Here is a 19,344-nt window from a genome sequence, read left to right as displayed (position 1 = left end):
CACATACAACTGCCTCCTTTCTCCATCTCATTCCTTCTCTTTATTATATATATATTTGCTTTTTGAGCCACACCCTGTGACACTCAGGGGTTACTCCTGGCTATGTGCTCAGAAATTGCTCTGGCTCGGGGGACCATATGGGACGCTGGGGGATCGAATCACAGTTTGTCCTAGGTCAGCCACGTGCAAGGCAAATGCCCTACTGATGCACCACCACTCTAGCCCCATCCTTCCCTTTATTAACTTCTTTTTGGTCCACACCTGGTGATGCTTGGGGTTACTTCTGGCTCTGCACTTCTGGAATTATTCCTGGCAGCACTTGACAGACCAAAGGGAATGCCAAGAATTGAACCTGAGTCGGCTGTGTGGAAAGTAAGTACCTTACTCGCTGTACAATTGTTTTAGCCCCTTCCATTCCTTCTCTTGACCAAGTTGGCACGATGAGTGGAGAATGAGGAGGCCTAGTAGTGCTGGGATGGGGGTGAAATATTGTGTCAAAACTATGAACTCTACCGCCCACCCCGGACTTTTTGACAGTAATAGGACACTGCCATTGGCAAGTTCTGGGGGACACTCACTCCAAGATAGACTTCATTCCTGGGTCATTCTTGAGCAAATTCCTAGTGACCTCAACAGGAATGGGGGGGGGGGTTGATCAGAGGAGGAAATTCATCCCATTTCCTCCGTGGATCCTGCTGTTCTCTAAGCAAAAGTACCCCAGTTCTTTAGGCTACCACCAAGACTGTCCCAGACAACCAGGGACCTATCTTGCCTATCTCTTGAACAAAACCAAGAACAAAAACCAAGAAAGACCTCACTAACAGTGAAACCCAGGGTCATCTTGGATGTGGGAGAAAGCAGAAGAGGGCAGTGTGTCCTCTGGGACTGGGGCACAAAGCAATTCATGCTGGGTTCCGACTCTCAGTGAAAGCACTTATATGCCCACAAACCAGCTCTTCAGCAGAGAAGCCCTGACGGCCAGTTTCCATGGTGTCAAGATTTCCATGATGGCCTGTTTTCAGCTGCCCAGCATTACACAGGGACCTATGCTCTGAAGCATGAAGCCAAACATGCAGGCCCACATACCCACGGAGGGTGTCTTCTTCCCTTCCTGCAGCTGGTGCAGTGACTCAGTTTCACCTAAATCTAGGAAAGGGCAACAGCAGCAATAGAAGCACTTTCTCCATTGTGAGCACCCACCAGTCAATGAAGGGGTTCGGCATAGAATTCTGTGCCCTTAACTCCCCACCCTATTTGTACGAACACTGGGTTTCACCTCCACTGCAAATCCCACCTAGAGAGTATCTTGCTTAGAGTCCAGGGATGATGGGCAGGAAGGAAGACAGTGTTACACTCTGGTCATTGATACCCTTAGTTCTTGCCTTCATCTCCCCAAGGAGCAGTTCTGGTCTTCCTGCTCTCTCTTCTCTCCCCAGAAAGGCAGGTCCACCTCTGACGGTAAGTGGAGATCTGCCCTCCACTTCCACATCCCATCAGGACTAATGGGAGCAGCTGGACAAGACTGGGAAACTGACCTTCCACAAATAGAATCTGAAAGCACCCACTGGGCTAGGACCATCATGGCAGTTAGCAAAGACCTTCAGGCTTGTTTATACAATACAACTGGATAAGCTCATGAGAAGATCTGAGTCTACAGAAGCTCCCCTCTAGTCCTCTCCATGTACCCTACCTCCATTAAGCATTCAAGTTTCAGGGGGCCATAGCGATAGCACAGTGGTGTTTGCCTTGTATGTGGCAGACCTGGGTTTGATCTCCGGCAGCCCCTGAGCCTGCCAGGAGTGATTTCTGAGCACAGACAGGAGTAATTCTTGTGCACCACCAGGTATGGTCCAAGAAACCAAACAAGGGTCCGGAGAGATAGCATGGAGGTAATGCATTTGCCTTGCATGCAGAAGGTCGGTGGTTTGAATCCAGGCATCCCATATGGTCCCTTGAGCCTGCCAGGAGCGATTTCTGAGCATAGAGCCAGGAGTAAGCCCTGAGTGCTGCCAGGTGTGACCCAAAAACCAAAAACCAAAAAAAAAAAAAAAAAAAAAAAAAAAACCACCAAGCAAACAAACAAACAAAATTCAAGTTTCAGAGCAGAGAGTACCACAACCATTAGGTCTTCTCTCTGCTGAAAATAATATCTATGCTCCAGCCGCCGCCCCCCCCCCCCACATCGTCACATCCAGGAAGACTTTTCTGACTGCCCAAGTCTTGTTTCCTTAGAACTTCAGGATCTCTGGAGCTTTGGTCTTACCTCTGTTGAAGTCTACACTGTACTGTTAGAATTATCCATCAGGCCACTATTCCCTTTCTAGATATACAGTAAGCTGCTTGAGAGTAGGAACGATAAAGACATTGGCTTGTGATTCTCCATGACTACATAGGGCCCATCAGATCATGAATTCTACAAGGGGTGACAGGCAAGCCTGTGACTTCTTAGGGGCAGCCTTCCTGAGAACCACTGGACAAGACCATGGAGAAACAGGACAGAAGAAAGGGTAGGAGGGACCTAGGATTTAAGGGTCTTACCTGCCACCCGGTGCGCCACCAGCCCCTCCAGGTTTAGTGGTTCCTCCTCAGGGGTCCGGGATGGATCTGAAGTTGCCTCTTTGGGTGGGAGCTGAGGCTGAGTAGTGAGGCCAGGGAGAGAGGCAGGGGGCTGCTGTGGCCCTGTGGGGGCCTGAGCAGCAGGAAAGAAGGCAGCAGAGGAAGAGGCTGAGCCCTTTGGATGGAAACTCTGGCTGGGCCCTGAGAGGCCTGGCTGATAATCATAAGGTGTATAAGACCTGCTCAGTGGGGTGGACTCCAAGAAGGCCCGTGTGGCTGGCTCAGAGCTTCCCAAAGAATGGCCAGTGGGGAGGTAGCCGGACCTAGACTGGGTCAGCGGATGGGAGGAGCCAGGGAGGGCTGGAGAGGACAGGGGAGATGCCCCTGGCCAGGCCCCAGGCAGGCTCTGGGATTTGTGTAGAGGGGCAGCAGCAGAGGTGGGTTCCAGGTCCAGCATTAGCATGTTGAGGGTCTCAATGGACTCTTCGATCTCCTGTCGCGAGGCTGCCCTGGGGAACTCAGGGAGGCCCGGGGTGGGTGTCTCTGCCAAGGGTTGGGCACTTGGTCTGCTAGGCATGGCAGTCTCCACTTGGGCTCTTTCCTGCTGCCGAGGAGGTGGGCGAGGCTGCTGTTGCTGCTGTTGCTGTTGCCAGGAATTCAGGCCCCTCTGCACAGCTTCTCTGCTACTTCCCCCACGCATTGGAGCTGGGGGCAATTGGGGCTCGGTTTCCGGAAAGGACTGAGAGCGGAACATACCGCTGGGGTCATGGCCATAGTGGGGAATGGTCCCCTGCTGTGATGGCCAGGCAGGGTGCTGGCCCCCCTCCCACTGATAGCCAGCTAAGCTCTCCTGTGCAGAGTAGGAGGGCCGCATAGGAGCCAGGTGGGCAGGTACAGCCCTACTGGCAGACTCATAGGAGCAGGTTCCACCATTGACAAGTGTTTCAAGTGGGTAGTGCTTGTCCAGACCGTTGGTGAGTGGGGACAGGGCCTCTGGATACCCGCCCTCACTGATGGTGGCCACTCCATCCAGGGAGGACAGCGTGCCCAAGCTGCCAGCGCTGTGACCATCCTGGTTGGGCAGATCATCATCCAGAATGTCTGTCTCACGTTCCGAGGCCAAGGTCCCACCATTGACGTGAACCTGGGCAGGGACTACATGGCGGCCAGTTGGTGTTGCAACGACCCCTGTAGGGCGGGGACGGAGATGCTGGGCCTGGTACATGGCGCCTTGCTTCTCTCTCTCCAAGCCAAAGCCGCTCAACAATCGGTCCAGCTCACGCTTCTCCTCGGGGCTCAGGGAGACTGGAGCTCCCGGGGGGCCGGAGGCAGGCTCATCGGTCTTATCGGTCTTGTCTGTCTTGGTAGAGGCAGTGGAGTTGCCCGAGTCACTGCTCACAGAGAGGGTATGCTCTACGTGGTTTGGGGTGGCTGACAGGGTGGGCCGAGGTGCACTGCCAGCCCCGGTGCTGCCGGGTAGAGAGTCCTTCTTCTTCACCTTGGCATACAGGCTCCCATCCAGTGGCCCCTGGGTGTGTCCTACCACCTCTGCAAGGGACAGTCGGAGAGGAAAAAGCAGAAGGCATGTGTCAGAGAGAAGCAGAGATATCTCCCAAGAAAAGCACTAAGAGCGCCATTCCCTGGATTCAACGCCCTTCCCACAAGTCAAAAATAGGGCTAAGATGCACATAAACAACCCAGGTCAATCCCCAGCATCCCATATGCTCCCCCCAGCACTATCAGTAATCATTCCTGAGCACAGAGCCAGGAATATGACACCAGGTATGACACAAAAACAAAAGCAACATAAAATATGAAGATAGGGCTAAGCGTGCAGAAATAGAAAAGTACAAAGGGACCCTACCTCGGACTTGGGGCAGAGCCTTCTGCTACCCAACTTCTGGGCAATGACCATTGACTGTGCGAGAAAATGGCCCCAGCATTCTGATATTTCACTAGTTTCCCAAGGATTTCAAAGCACTGGGTCAGAATGGGGTGCAAGGGAATGTGCTTTCCTCATGAATGCTGGAGGCCATAAGTGAATGACAAAGGGGTTTCAGGATGGGGCTACCTCTTTGGAGTCAAGTCCAACAAAGCAGAGATTGTCTGGGGGGTGATGGTTATCAGAAGTGTTTGCAGAGACCAAAATTATCCTGTTCACTGAAAATCTGCACATAATCTCAACTGAAAGCAATAATTTGATAAAGTTTTTTTTATTGTATAGTTTTAAGACTAACCTGCTTGAAGTGTCAAACTTGTCACCTAAGTATCAGACAGAGTTGTTTGAAACACTACTAAAAATAAACCATCCCTTTCTACATTTATTTATAACTATCTCGAATTCTTCATCAGACAAATATGGTACCCATCAGCATTTGTGGTTCATTAAAAACACTCATTTTAAATATTTCTAAAAACCAGTAAAAATAAATAAATAATAATGGTGAGAGTCATCAGGGGGAAGTGTCCCCTGTGTCATTTTGTCTGTGGATTGCTCTGGGGACCTCATGAGCAATGCTTTCTCTGGAAGGAAAAAGTGAGTGCAAGTGGCTCAAGGCCAAAGGATTGACTCAGGAACAAAGAACTTGCTCCACCCCAGGGAACTCTGTGATTTCACACCCTGTAGAGTCAGCAACCAACTGCAGGCATGCATGCACACATGCTCACCTCCCTCATAGACCAGAAGAAAAGTCCCCTCACAACATTGCACAAACTTCAGCCCAGACACTCACACTCACACACACAGAAAACCAGACACAAAGACTTCCAGAGCTGTGGGCCGCCCAACACTCACCAAGGCCAACACCCAGAGCTGTACACCCGCCTAGCCCCGCCAGCTGAGAACCCGCCCTGAAAGCTTGGGTATGTACATAAATATGCAAGCACCAATAAAAAAACAATGTACAGGTACTCATCAGTTGCTTTCTGTGTGCTGGAAGCGCTCTGACACTTTTTATAGATAAAGAAATGTGCTGGAGCAATAGTACAGGAGACAGGGCACTTACCTACATTTGGTCTCTAATATCATATGGTCTCCCAAAACTATCAGGAGTAATTCCTCAGCTCTGCCACCAGGTATGGCCCCATTCCCTCCACCTCCAAGAAAAAGATGGAGAAGCATAGGCTGGACAGATAGCTCTAAAGGCTGAACATGGGTTCTACAGACAGGAGGCCTGGGTTTGATCCCTGGCACTACTGGAGTGATCCCAGAGCTGGAAGTTCTGCTGTGTGTGACCCAAAAATCAAATGAAGGAGGACAAGGAGGAGAAGGAGGAAAGAGAAGGAGAAAAGCAACCAGAGGAAGAGAAGGAAGAAAAGAGAGAAGGAGGAAGAAGAAGAGAAGGAAGACGAGGAAAAGGAGAAATGATGAGGAGGAAGAAAAGAGAGAAGGAGAAGGAAGAGGAGGAGGAGGAGAGATCTGAGGGACTGGGAATATGGCTCAACAGTAAAGGCATGTCTGGGAGACAGGGGACCTAGGTTTGATTTCCCCATACTGCTAAAATAAGTATATAAAATAAAAAAGAAATGGAGAAGTTGAGAACTGAGAAGACAAAATCATTTATCTGAAAACCTGGTAAATCTAAGATTTAAACGAGAACATTACTAAACACTTATAAGATTTAACAAAATTAGGGCCAGAGATGTAGTACAATAGGTAAGGCACTTTTCTTGTAAGTGACTGCACCATGATACTGTTTATGGTTCCCTAAGCCTAGCCAGAGAACTCTGAGCACAGTCAGGAGTAAGCCCCAAGTATCAGTGGGTGTGGCCTCCAAACAAACAATAAATAAAATTTAAAATATAGAATAAAATCAAACTCATTAAAATCAGAACTGTGGGGCCAGAGAGATAGCATGGAGGTAGGGTGTTTGCTTTGCATGCAGAAGGATGGTGGTTCAAATCCTGGCATCACATATGGTCCCCCAAGCCTGCCGGGAGCGATTTCTGAGCATAGAGCCAGGAGTAACCCCTGAGCACCGCCGGTGTGACCCAAAAACCAAACCAAAACAAAACAAAACAGAACTGTCTGACCCTCAAAAAACACACAATTTTTATCATTCTGTCATTTACTACCATCTCACATTACACCCACCCTCCACCCCCTGCCACACACGAAGTAGAACAAGCACACAAGAGACAATAATACCCACCCAACCCCAAGAAAGACTTAAATTTAAAGCCACAAACATTTCAGAAAATACACACTACTGGCAGGCGCAGGAATCAGCCCTCAGGCCAAAAGGGGCAACCTCTAAAAATAAACAGAAGCCCATGGCCAAGAACAAGTGATTAGAAAACCACAAAACAGGGTAAGCCTGATTGACACACACATGCAGACACATACACACATATGCACGTGGACACATACAGACTATAGCGGTCCAAGTGACATCACCAAGAGCCAGCACAGAGCCTATGAGCATCCACTCTTCCAGGTGCCACTTCAGTCGGTTAGACCATCTCTATCCCCAGCTTCTTCTGGATCACAGAGGCCTCAGCAGGCTGCAGTGACTCAGGCAGATGAAGCTCTGGAACCCAGGAGACACTGAGGACAGCGGAGATGGCCCTCTGGAACAGGAGGCTTGATCCTGGCCTGAAACTTGAGCCCAGCCATAAAACATGCTGGATCACATACATGGCTGCTCTAGTGGGTCTTGTTTGCTCAAGGGGTCTAATTTGGGTCCTGTCTCTCCAAAGAGCTGAGTTCCTTGCTGTGCTAAAAAGATACCCCAATTGGTTGTTTTCCCAAGAGAAAAGTGTAAAGACGGGTATCTCTTACCCACCTGGATTCCTAGACAGACAGACCCACCCCTCAAAGCATTTTGAAAGATGTTTTCTGTCCCTCTCCCATGCTAGGAAAGCAGTCTGCAGCCCAAACTGTGAGATGTTGGGGTATCCCTCTCCTACCAAGCCAGGGATCCCATCCCTGCCTGGCCTCCCTCAGGCCCTCTTTCTCCCAGTCTGGTCTGAGGCAAAAGCTGGTGTGTCCAGTGCACCCTGTCACCTTTATACTTAAGCACAGGCCTTGGAATGTGTGAGGCTCTGGGTACAAACCTAGACATGGGTGGGGTACAGCGAAGCAACAGTAGGAGGTACACATGTGACACCTTCCCTTTTTGTTAAGTTTTTGGGCCACACGGCAGTGCTCAAGTGCTCTGAATGACTATGCATTCAGGAATCCTGTTGGCTTAGGGAACCATAGGAGATGCCAGGGATCAAACCTAGCAAACACCCTACCTACTGTATTTTCATTCTGGCCCCCCCATAGCTCCCTCGTAACAGGATCATAAAAGAAGAGCTTTTGGCAACAGAGTTCAGAAGTGTCCCTGGAGGCCAAGGATGGAATCCACACAGATCCACAGAGCCTGCTATCCTGCCTTTCTGGCCCAGCCCCACTAGCTATTGATTTGAGAGGTCAATATTAAATGTATTCTGCCATGTAGTGGACTCCCACGTGAGCCACTGTTTGTAGCATAAACATCAGAGCAAGAGCAGGAACAATACCCACTGGCTCCCCAGAGCTCAGCAGACAACTCGAATGGGTGTGAATTACGTCATGAAATCACGTTGGCCCAACCCCAGCGGCAATGTCCATTGCTGTCCTCAAAGTAGGAGCCAGAGACTTGGCACCTGCAGAAGCTACCTTGTAACTTCTGGGCTTCTGGGACTGATTTTTAGTATCAAAGAAAGAAACTGAGGACTCTCAGGCTCATCCCGGGTATGTCAAACCCTCATAAAAATCAGCAAAAAAGGCCCAGAGTTGTGTACACATGGGCTCACCCTGCTCTTCTCCATATCTGCCCAGCCAGGTTCATTAAGACCCATGAACCTGGAGCTGGAGAGAGAGCACAGTGGTAGGGAGTTTGCCTTACACGTGGCCAACCCAGGACTGATGGTGTTTCGATTCCTGACATCCTATGTGGTCCCCTGAGCTTACCAGGAGTGATTTCTAAGTACAGTGCCAGAAGTAGCCCGAGTGCCACAGGGTGTGAACCCCACCCCCCAAAAAAGATTTATGAACCTGAATGCAATGTGGGTTTAATTCTATTAAGACAGGAAGGTCAACAGTGAGAGGAGAGGGGGAGGGGAGGAGATGAGGGAAGAGTGGAGGAGATGGAAAGCAGAGGAGTGAGAAGGGGAAGAGTAGGGAAGGGGTGAAGAGAGAGAGGAAGGGGTGTAGAGGTGAGAAGAGAAGGAGAGGGAAGGGGACTGAGGACAGGGAAAGGGTGAGGTGGGAGATGAGGGAAGGAAGGGGTGGGTAGAGGGGAAAGAAGAGCTGGGAAAAGGAAGTTAGAGGAGGGAAGAGAAGGCAGGGCAGGAATGGGAAGAGGAGAATTGAGGAGGAACCCAGAATGGCCTGTCTTGGGCTCTGGGACCAGCAAAAGGACTATGGGAGAAACAGCAGAAACTGCAGTAACAGGTAGTGGGGAGGGGTTCATGTTGCCCACACCCCAATTCTGTCTTTAGGTTTCCTCCTTCTCCAGTCTTCCCAAGGCCCCACTTGCTTAGTCTGAATATGGCCTCTGGCCCTTCCCAACAGCTGCTCTAGGCCTCGTCTCCCACCCACCCCCACACTGAGTGGGGCGCACCCAGGGGCCGCCCCACAGAGTCCTGTCCAGATGTTCTCGTCATACTTTTGGAAAGCGCAAAGGAAAATCCCCAGCTGACTCCAAGGCAGAGATCCACCCCCTTAGGCCCTCCAGGAAACTGGGCAGAAATATGGGGTGCTAGAAAACCAGCGCACCAGAAAGGGATATGAGCCACACACTTCAAAGGGCATGAAAGAGGGGGTGATGGAGGCTGGGTCCCTGCATATAGGGCCGAAGTTTCCTAACTTTGTGAGAATCACCTCCAGGAAGCACTGTCTATCTGGGACTCTCTCCTGCTAACTACTGCCCAAGATTTTCCCTCACGAATTCTGGAGAAGCCTAATCTGCAATTTAACTCTTTGAGGACAAATCATGGCAAAAGGTGGTGTCAGCACTTTGAGCTCTAGGGTTAAGGACCCCCATTTTCCTCAATCAGAATAAGCACAGGTGACAGTGACTTCTGTCCTCATTCAGAAAGAGGGCCTGAACCCCAAAGAATAAATAAGGGAGGATAAGAAAGAGGGATCCTCCTGGGGTTGACTCTGAAGGCCTGTCTGGAAGAGTGAATGATTTATGACAGTTTTTAGGATGGGCCCTTGCTACTAAAAAGTCCTCTGGGGGCATGTCCAGCAGAAAAAACAATTCATTACGAGACATTACCCAGAGCAGCGGTACCCAGCCAGCAAGGAGGAAAATCAATGCATGGTCAAAAAGAAGCAGCACAAAGCTCACCAGGACCCCAGAAGTCTGGAGAGAAGCCTATACTCCCTCTCCTCCCAAACACCCCAAAAGGAGCACTCATATCCAGAAATAGGAACGTCAAAGACCATGTATGTGGGCTTTCAGTCTACTCAGTCCAGAATGGAGCAGAAGGCAGGAGAGAGAGCGAGGTCCAGGGCCTGTATGCCTTCCAGCCATCAGCTCTCAGCCAGCAGTGAGGGAGGTATGCTGTGGCTGTCTGGGGACTACGAGGGTCCAGAAGATAAACCTGGCTACCAGTAAGACGACAGGATGTGATTCTGAAGTGGAACCAGAGGGAAAGTGCACTGGACACACCCTCCACTCAATCACTCAGCACAAGGATGGTCCCTTTTAATGGACCCATCAGCCAGTCTCAACCACTTAACTAACCTGAGTGACCACCGAAGCCCCTCAGCTAGGGCATCGCTGCAGATCTGCTGAGTGACAGAATTTAGAGCTGAGCCTCTGGCCCTCAAGCTATACTTCCAGCCTCCTACATTTTCCTCTTCCTCTGTCGACACTCCTCATGCACTGTGTAAACCATAATCCAAACCTTCTAGGGAGGCCTTGAAACCCAGCTTTTCTATCTCTTCTCTCTCCTCTCTGCCTTTTCACCCTCCTCTTCCACCTCTCCTCCCCCACCCCATGCTAGGTTGTCTCTCTTCCTAATGCCTGCAGCTCTCAGCATCCCTGAGAATCCGCTTCCTCTTTCTGGTTTCATGGTCTCTGAGAAGTTCCCAGCACCTTTTCCTCACCCACCCCCCCACCAGCTCTGGACTTAGCCCAGCCTGTCCTTGATGTTCTTAGCCTTTAAGAGGTCTGCCCTAAAGCCAATCCCAGCCCCAGCTCCAGCTCTGTCTTGCCTGCTCAGCTGTGTGCCCTACAAGGAAAGAACTTTCTCCCTCTCTCTCCAGCACTGGCTCCCAGATGGGACCATTCACCAGGAAGGGATCATGAGCACCACATTGTCCTGTACAGTGGCACAGTAGAGTGCAGTCCTGAACACACATATTTCTTGCATGACTTCAGATTGTCCAGAAGAAGTTCAAGAGTATCCTATCAGCTGCCAAAACATTACACTTCTACTTCTGCCCAAAGACATGAAAAATTCAGCATCCACAGTGGACCCCAAGCTTCTCTCAAGGGGAGAAAATAAGAGAGAGCCAGCAGAGCCAGTAGACAGTAGTGTGGCTGACACCCGTGGTCTTCAACCACCAGTGCATGGGCCAGTACTCATCTGCAGATGTAGAAAAACTGAAAACCACTGCGTCTTCTGGCCTGGATCTAACTGTGAACTTATGACCAAGTATGCAGGACAAGTGCCCATCACAGGAATAAAAAGGTTGCAAGAAATGAAGTCATGACATTTGCTTATACATAGATGGATATGAAGAGTATTATGCTGAGGGAAAAGAGTCAAAGGGATAGACATAGAATAATCTCACTCATCTGTGGGATATAAGAAAAATAAAAGAGAGTGAGGGGATGATATCCAGAGACAATAGAGATGAGGGCCAGGACGACCAGTCCACGGCATGAAGCTTGCAACAAAGAGCCAGGATTACAGTTAGGAGAGAGAAGAGTCTACTATGACAAATGATAGTTGGAACTGATCACTCTGGACAAAAACAGGGTGTTGAAAGGGGATAAAGTGATATGCATGGTACCCCTTTATTAACAATAGTGCAAACCACAGAAGGGAAAAAAGGAAGAAAGAGAAGTGAAATGTCTGCCCAGAGGCAGACAGGGAGAGGGTAGGGGATACTGGAGACACTGGTGATAGAAAACATGTACTGATGAAGAGTGGTGAACATGGTTTGACTGGAACTCAATCATGAACATTCTGGTAACCACGGTGTTTCAATAAAGTAATTATTTTTTTAAAAGGCTGCAAGAACACTGTCTACAAACTTGGTAACACAGGTAAGGCACAAAGAAGCTCTCAGTAAAGTAGCAGAGCCAAAACTCACCCCATGATTATCTCTGTCCTTTTCCCCGCCTCTGCCATCAGACTCTCCACCCAGTTACACCTCCAGTCAGCCAACACCATGATTTCAGAAGGGTGGTAAGACATCATAGAGGATGTCCGTAAATCCCAAATTAAGATACATGCTTCTAACTATTTGGGTGCCAATTCCAGACCTCCTCATCTAGAACTTGTGTGAAGAATGTCAGGAGAAATAAGAGGAACTAGATGAACCCTCCAACTAGAAGAATCCTAAAAGAGCTAGACCAGCATTACAGGAGAAGATGCAGGTAGGGAAGATGGAGAGGGTTTGGGAAACATCAGCACCCAAGTTTAATCATGAGAAAGGGGTCTGGAGAGAGGATGACAACGATGGCCAGGTCTGCCTGTGGCCCAGCTACAACTGTCCTGGCTTCCACGCATGCCCAAGGTTCCTCTTACTAATCTTTGTCCAGTCTAGCTGGCAGACAGCTCCAGGTAGCAAAAGGACTCTGACGATAAACAATATGAACAGAGCAGAGGGATGGAGAGATAGTGGATAGAGTGCTTGCCTTGCATGCAAGCAAACCTGAGTTCAATCCCCAGCATCCCATATGGTTCCCTGAGCACTTTCAGGAGGAATCCATGAGCACCGCTGAGTGTGGGGCCCCCACAAGAAAAGAAAAATATGAACAGAGTTAAGAATGAGATCCCGGGGCCGGAGAGATAGCAGGAGGTCATCGGTTTGAATCCCGGAGTCCCATATGGTCCCCCGTGCCTGCCAGGAGCAATTTCTGAGCCTGGAGCCAGGAATAACCCCTGAGCACTGCCGGGTGTGACCCAAAAACCACACCAAAAGAAAAAAAAAAGAATGAGATCCCGTCCTTGGAGGGGTGCCACGCATGAGACAGCTTCTCAGAGCAGGCAGCAGGGAAAAAGGGGGTCCAACTGATAGGCTCTCACTGGGAGGTATTCCAATGCCACACAGACAAGCAGGGGCTAGTGGGCACATATAAGCAGAGATATTTGTCTGACATCTCCACCTTCAAGGAGAGCCCAGAATAAAGCAAAGATGTGTCTCTAGGAAGCTGCCTTCCAGTCCCTAAAGTGACCTCACCAGCATCACACAAAAATGTGCCTCTGTGAACCAAAGGAGAGAGAGGTGGCCACACCCCATCCCATCCAGGATAGAATGTTAAGGTCCCTAGGCTCCATGTCCCAATGTACATCCTGGACTGGGGCCTGGGGAGCCATGAGCATGGAAATGAGACTTAAGACAGAGGCAGAAACAGAACTGCAAACCCCACTTCACTACTCCTTTCTCCTGGTTGCTGGTCCACCTCACAACCACTTCACAATTCTGATCTGACAGTTGTGTGTGTGTGTGTGTGTGTGCGCGCGCGCAGACATCACATGAGCCAAGGGATTTTGTTTTGTTTTGTTATAGGGCTACACCTGGCTGGTAGTCACCAGAGGTTGTTCCTGACTCTACACTAAGAATCACTCCTGGCAGTGCTCAGGGGACCTTATGTGATGCCAGATATCGAACCTGGGTTGGCTGCATGCAAAGCAAGTGCCCTACCCACTATACTATCCCTCCAGCCCCTCCAAGAGATTTTTTTAAACACAGCAGTCTTCAGGAAACAGAAAGGTTTTAGAGGGGAAATTCACTCTCTACTCCCATCTTACAAGGCAGGGAAGCTAAGCAGGCTCAGGGACATCCAAGGCCACCCAGCAAAGCAGGGGGGAACCCCGCCCCCATATCCAAGTTCAACGCAGTTCAATGTCCTTCCCCCTAATCGGCTCCATTCAAAGTGAAGATGGCGGGTAGGGCAGGGGGTAGAGGACAGGGGAGGGGTTCTGGGGATAGTCACTACAGCTGCAAGACCAGACCATCCCAGCACTTATACAAGGCTTCAGGGAAGTATTGGGGGGGGGGGAGCAGGGTGCACCCAGGGTTCCCTCCGGAAGGACCCTGCACACTGACCCTGAGAGATATCATCTTCTTGGGATTCCGGCAGAGAGTGGGAGTCAAGTGGAAAGTTTCTGAGAGCACGGACAGTGACCTTTATGGCGGACCCCAGGGAGTGGCACCAGAGCGGCTCAGGACACCAGCCCACGCCTGCCCACCAACTGCAAACTGGCAGGGGCAGCCTCCAGGCTCCAGCTTGGCCCTGGCTCCCCTGCCACAGGGCTCTATAAGCCAAGCCTGGCAAATCCCAATCCCCGCCCGCACCCCATCCGGGCACCAGTTATCACAGGCACTCATTGGTAAAAATAGCTCCCGGCTGGCCCCACAGCAACTGAAGCCCTTCTCTGCCAGGCCGGGCACTCGGAAAACTCTGGCCTGGGGGGCCAGGGAGGGGTGGGCAGGGAGCCGACAAGAGTCTTGCCAAAGTTGGGAGAGAGGCATGAAGGAAAGTCAGTGGAGAATGGCTTGAAGAGTGCCCTAAAGCTGCACCATAGTATGAGGGTCATCCTGCTGGCAATGTTTTGGGGCTAGACATGCTTCCACCCCCCTTCCCTCTGCCCACCCCATTCTCTTCTGGCAAGAACAGAATGTGAATCTGGCACAACCACACTGCTCCCCAAAACTCAGCCACCACGCAGACAGACTTGCGGCTCTCAGATGTCCCAAGAAACACATCCCCAGAGGGAGACAGCGAGGCCCCCACATGATCCCAACTATGGGCAGCGGACATAGTGGACATAGCCCCCCAACAGTTCCCACACTCCTATACTCCTCCCTAGTCCAGGAGCAGAACCCAGCCCACCCCAACCCCCTAGTTAGAAATCTCCCAGAATGGCTATCTCCATATCCAGTCCCCTAACTACATAAGGACACACACAAGCAAAGCAAAAGCCAAGCTGACACTTACCCTCTGGATGGAAATGGAGAAGGAGAGAGAAAAGGGGAAAGAAGGGCGTGGATGTGATCTCAACTCAGACCATTTCTACAGGGCTTCAGATCCCAGCGCTGTCTGTCCCTCTGGCTCACTCCAGACCGGTCGCCGTGGGAGGAGCAAGTGCTTTGCCTTCCACACGGAGCTCACCCGCCCTCTTCAGCTTGCTCACTCTCTTACTCACTTGCTCACTCTCTCCCCCTCTTGGTTTGCTCTGCCTCACTCTGGCTCTAGGAAGCCAGTGGGATTAAAAAAAGAAAACTGTCTGTAATTTCAGCCAGCTGGGTCCCCAGGGTTTCACTTATCATCCTGTAGCTATGCAGTTCTTGAATGACATCACAGTGGCTTCTCAAGCCCTCCACATGGACGAGAGAGCCAGTTAGTGAACGAGAGCAAGGGAGAGAAGAAGCCACCAGCCTAGCTCTGGGCCTCTCACTGCTTGCACACGCACGCGCGCACACACACACACACACACACACACACACACACACACACTCCTCAATCTACTTCCAGTTCCAATTCAACCCCACCCCAATCCCAGTTCAGCTGGTGCCTGGTAACAGTCCCAACCCAGAACCTTCTCATTCCTGCGTCACCAAGTACCCTAGTAACTCAGAGACCTAGGAGAGAGAAGTGGAGCAAAGCGGCAGTAGGGGGACGGGTGAGAGTTCCTCGGAGGGTACTGAAATTTCTTTCCCCAAATTTTTCCACATTTTTTTTTCCATTCTCAGCAAATGAAAGGCAGAACAGATGACAACAATTTTCCAGCTGCTGAACAATAAGGTGGAAATCTTTTTTTCCTCTCTCTCCCCCTCCTTCCTCCCGATGGGCAGCATCAAGGGGCCAAGACACTTCCTTGGCTTCAGAAAAAAAAAAAAGGGGGAAAAATCCACAAGTCCCTGCATTTCCCGGCTATGACAAGAGTGGCAGAATACAGGGACTGGGCTGTCACCCAGGCTGGTCTCTGGGTATCTCCTGGGCAAGCCTCCAAAAGGGGACAGGGGCCCCAAAGTGGGCGTCTCCCTGCAAAGCCTGGGATTCTGGCCCAGCCACTTGGACAGTTCTCGAGGCCTGCCGCTGAGGGGGCCAGTGTGGGTGTCTGGCTTGGGAGACTCATGTGGAGATGCCTCCAATTCACTGGCTATTGCAACCGGTTAGCACTCCTCCCATGAGAATCAGGAAGGGCAGAGAGTGCCAGCAAAGTCCATCAGCACTGCCAAACACACACACACACACACACACACACACACACAGCACCAGTCTCTAGGTTTGATCTGTGTACCCCACATCCCCCAAATGCCAAAAATCCTCATTAAAGGCAGATGCCAAACCCCAGCCCTTCTATGCTTGTGGGCCAGCTATGTCAAACAGCTATGCCAATGGGGGTATCAGAGACCGGCATCTCCTTTATGAGGAGACCCTGTTATAACTTCACAGTGCTGCAACAGCCCTCCCCCACTCTTTTCCCAGCTTTCACTGCTGCTTCTCTGGACACCCTCACTCACTCTCCACTGCCAGTCCTTCTGTGGCAAAGTCAGGTGGAAAGATTAGAAGAAACACAGGGCTGGGGCTGAGAGCACAAAGGGAGTCAACACCCGAGCTTAAGGGTACCTTCATTCAACAGATGAGCAGATGGGGTCAGGGCCTGCCCAGAGTCACAGAAGCTAGTAGGAATTAGAAGAGGGGAAATAGGTTCTATGCCCAGCACATGTGAGTCCACAAGATCAGTCCCTCGCACCTTCCAACATGGGGAATCAGCAACAACCATTGCAGTGTTTGCTGCAGCTGGAGAGAGGTCAACAGACCAACAAGAGCACAGTTGGGCCAGAAACAGCTCAACAGGCTGAGCACAAGCTTTGCTTGCAGGAGACCCAGTTCTATCCCAGAACCTCATGGTCACCCCCACAAACACCACCTAAAGTGATCCATGAGAACTAGAAGAGCCTCTGAGCACTTCCAGGTGTGACCTAAAAAAATAGGGGTGCAATCTCATCATCACAACACGAAAGTGAAATAAATTCCCAACCAGATTGAAAGATGAAAGAATAGTCTTTGTCTTTAAAGGCATCTGGGTGGGGCTGGAGCAATACAGTGGGTAGGGTGTTTGCTTTGCACATTCGATACCTGCCAGGGTTCGATCCCTGGCATCCCATATGGTCCCCCGGGCCTGCAGGAGTGAGTCCTGAGTGCAGAGCCAAGAGTAACCTTTAAGCACTTCCAGGTTTGGCTCCAAATCTAAAAATAAATAAATAAAGGCATCTAGATGTCCTATGCAGTTCCCCGAAATAATCAAAGTGGAGGATTTGGGGGAGCAGAGACCTTCTGAAGCCCCTCTAAGATTCAATATTCTGAGACACTCCCCCCCCACCCGTCTGCCACATGAAGGGGGATGCTTTAATTGCTGGATCAGGCAGAAATCTTGCTGCTATAATCAGGACATGGTGTGCTTCAACATCACAGGGCATCTGAGTACCCCAGACCCATCCCCACCAGCCTCACCTGTCCCATGCTTTCCACCATGCAAATATGGGTATGGCAGCAGAGACCACCACCAGGGCCCCCCAAAAAAGACCCTGCCCACTGCCTGGGGTAGGGCTGAGCCACAGAAGAACTTTGACACTTACAGGCCAAACATGAGGAAGTGGAGCCATTGGGGGGGGGGGGGCAAAGCCACTGCTGAGCTCCATCCCCCAAGCGTGGGCTGGCAAAAAAGAGGCCACAAGATTGATGCCCATCACCTTCCCATGTGCACGGAGCATGGTCCCTTCTGCTGCTGTTCCACAGCTGGGAGCCAGAATGGGTAAGGGCACTGCCACCCCCAAGGCTTTCAGGGAATTCTGCCTTCAGTCTCCTTTTCTATCCCTTCCTGTAAAGTTCTTTCTTCTCATGTACCAATATGAAACTTTCCAGAACTGGCCACTGCTTTTTTCTGTTTTCTTCTTTCTTCCTCTCTTTCCCTTTTTGTTTTGGACCCACATCCAGTAGTGTTAGGGGCATTCCTCTCAGTGTAGTGTTGGGGGAACCCTGCAGTTATGGGGAATCAAGTAAAGGGCAGGCTCCACAAGATCCTTTTTTTTTAAAAAACAAAATGAATGAGTATATGGGCTGCACTTCAGGGATGTCCTCACTGGCTTCCATCACAGTCTTCAAGGCTGAGATCACTAGGCCTGTTACCCAGAAACAAAAGCTGACAATCAGGGACCACACTGGGTTTGTGTTCATGCTGCCCACCTGACTCCATGCTCAAGTGTCCTCTGCTCACCTGACTCCATGCTCAAGTGTCCTCTGTTGTCCAGGGGGGGAAGGAGGCAATGGGGGAGCAGGGAACAGACTGTGAAGCTTGAAAAATCAGGAGAAGAGTGCAGAGACAGAGAGTGAGAACCGGGCTTGGTTTAGAAAGTTGTTCCCAACCCCATTCCCAGCTCAGGTATTTCCAGAAACTTACAGGGAAAAGCCTCAGTGCTGGCTCACACTCTGCACAAATGAATCTGTCTCTGCATTATTATTTTTTTATCTTTTTTTTCATCTCTGAATTTTAGACCAATCCCAAAGAGCCCCATTAAGCAGCACACATAAGTGCAATCGATCAAATGAGGTGTGTAGGCTTATTTGTTCCCATTTTTAGGAGGTATTTGGTCCACACCTGGCAGTTCTGGGCACAGGGCTATTCTGCTCAGGATTCATTCTAGCCAGCAGTACTTGAGAAGAGAACCCAGGACCTCACATGTGCCAGGCAGGTGCTCTATACCGAACCAAATTCATGGCATGACCAGAGCCTTATAATCATAGCTATATCATGACAGTGGGATGTGCAGTTGGGGAAGTTATCCCTATGGTTCTGTGCATGGGTGGTGGGTGGATCAAAAAGTTTCAGTGGTTTCAGGCATTGCACAGGGGGAAGGGGGTGCATCAGACAAAATTAGCAGTCTTTGCCATAAGCCATGACCCATGTAGTTTGCTGAGCAGTCAGGATGGGGATTGACTTCGCTCTTCTCCAGGAGGGGTTCACCTTGTGTGCAAAAGGACAAAAAGAGGTTGGTGTGACCAGAAGGCCACTTAAGTGCTAATATAAGTCCAAAGTTGTACATCTTTTGTTGCACTGACAGATGCATTGACTTCCATGACACTGGAGACAGGAGCCTGGGTTCACTTTCAGGGTCTCTTGTTCATCCCTGGTCCCACCTAAAGTGGTTGCCTGGTTCCTGAAGGTTCTCAAGCAAAGTAACAGAGGGATGAGGTAGTGAGGGAGGACAAGGGGAAAGCAGAAAAGCAAAGAGGAGGAGGGAAGATCTGAGAAGCTTTGCACTTTCATATCAAAATCTGATCTCATTGCCCCTGGAGAAGAACAAACATCAAAGAACACTTTGCTGCTAACCTTTTTTTTTTTTTTTTAAAGCAATCAAAGCAGCCCAAAGTGCAAATCTCTGAGGATTGCCTATAGCCAGGACCCTAACAGGCCACGAGGTCTAAAGCTTTGAGGGGAGGGGCAGAAGAGAACTCAGCAGTGTCTGGCTCCAAGTTCTGCAGCCACTTCCCAGAACAAGGGAGCCTCTGCCCCAGCCTGGGAGCCAGGGAGAAAAGAGCATGAGATCTTCCGTCTTGGCAGGGC

General features: G+C 50.4%; 1 protein-coding gene across 2 annotated transcripts in view; it reads right to left on the bottom strand.

Annotated features, from left to right (window-relative positions):
* The window catches only part of TNS1 (tensin 1), a 200,195-nt gene that overhangs the window by 44,681 nt on the left and 136,170 nt on the right, over positions 1-19,344 (bottom strand). For both annotated transcript variants that reach the window (XM_049768018.1, XM_049768016.1), the window contains exon 17: positions 2,539-4,104. In XM_049768018.1, coding sequence (XP_049623975.1) covers positions 2,539-4,104 — 1,566 coding nt within the window. The remainder of the gene's footprint in view (positions 1-2,538; positions 4,105-19,344) is intronic.

The sequence above is a fragment of the Suncus etruscus genome, chromosome 2 (assembly GCF_024139225.1).
Source record: "Suncus etruscus isolate mSunEtr1 chromosome 2, mSunEtr1.pri.cur, whole genome shotgun sequence".
NCBI lineage: Eukaryota > Metazoa > Chordata > Mammalia > Eulipotyphla > Soricidae > Suncus > Suncus etruscus.
The sequence above is the reverse complement of the archived record's forward strand: the minus strand, read 5'-3'. Positions and strand labels throughout refer to the sequence as shown.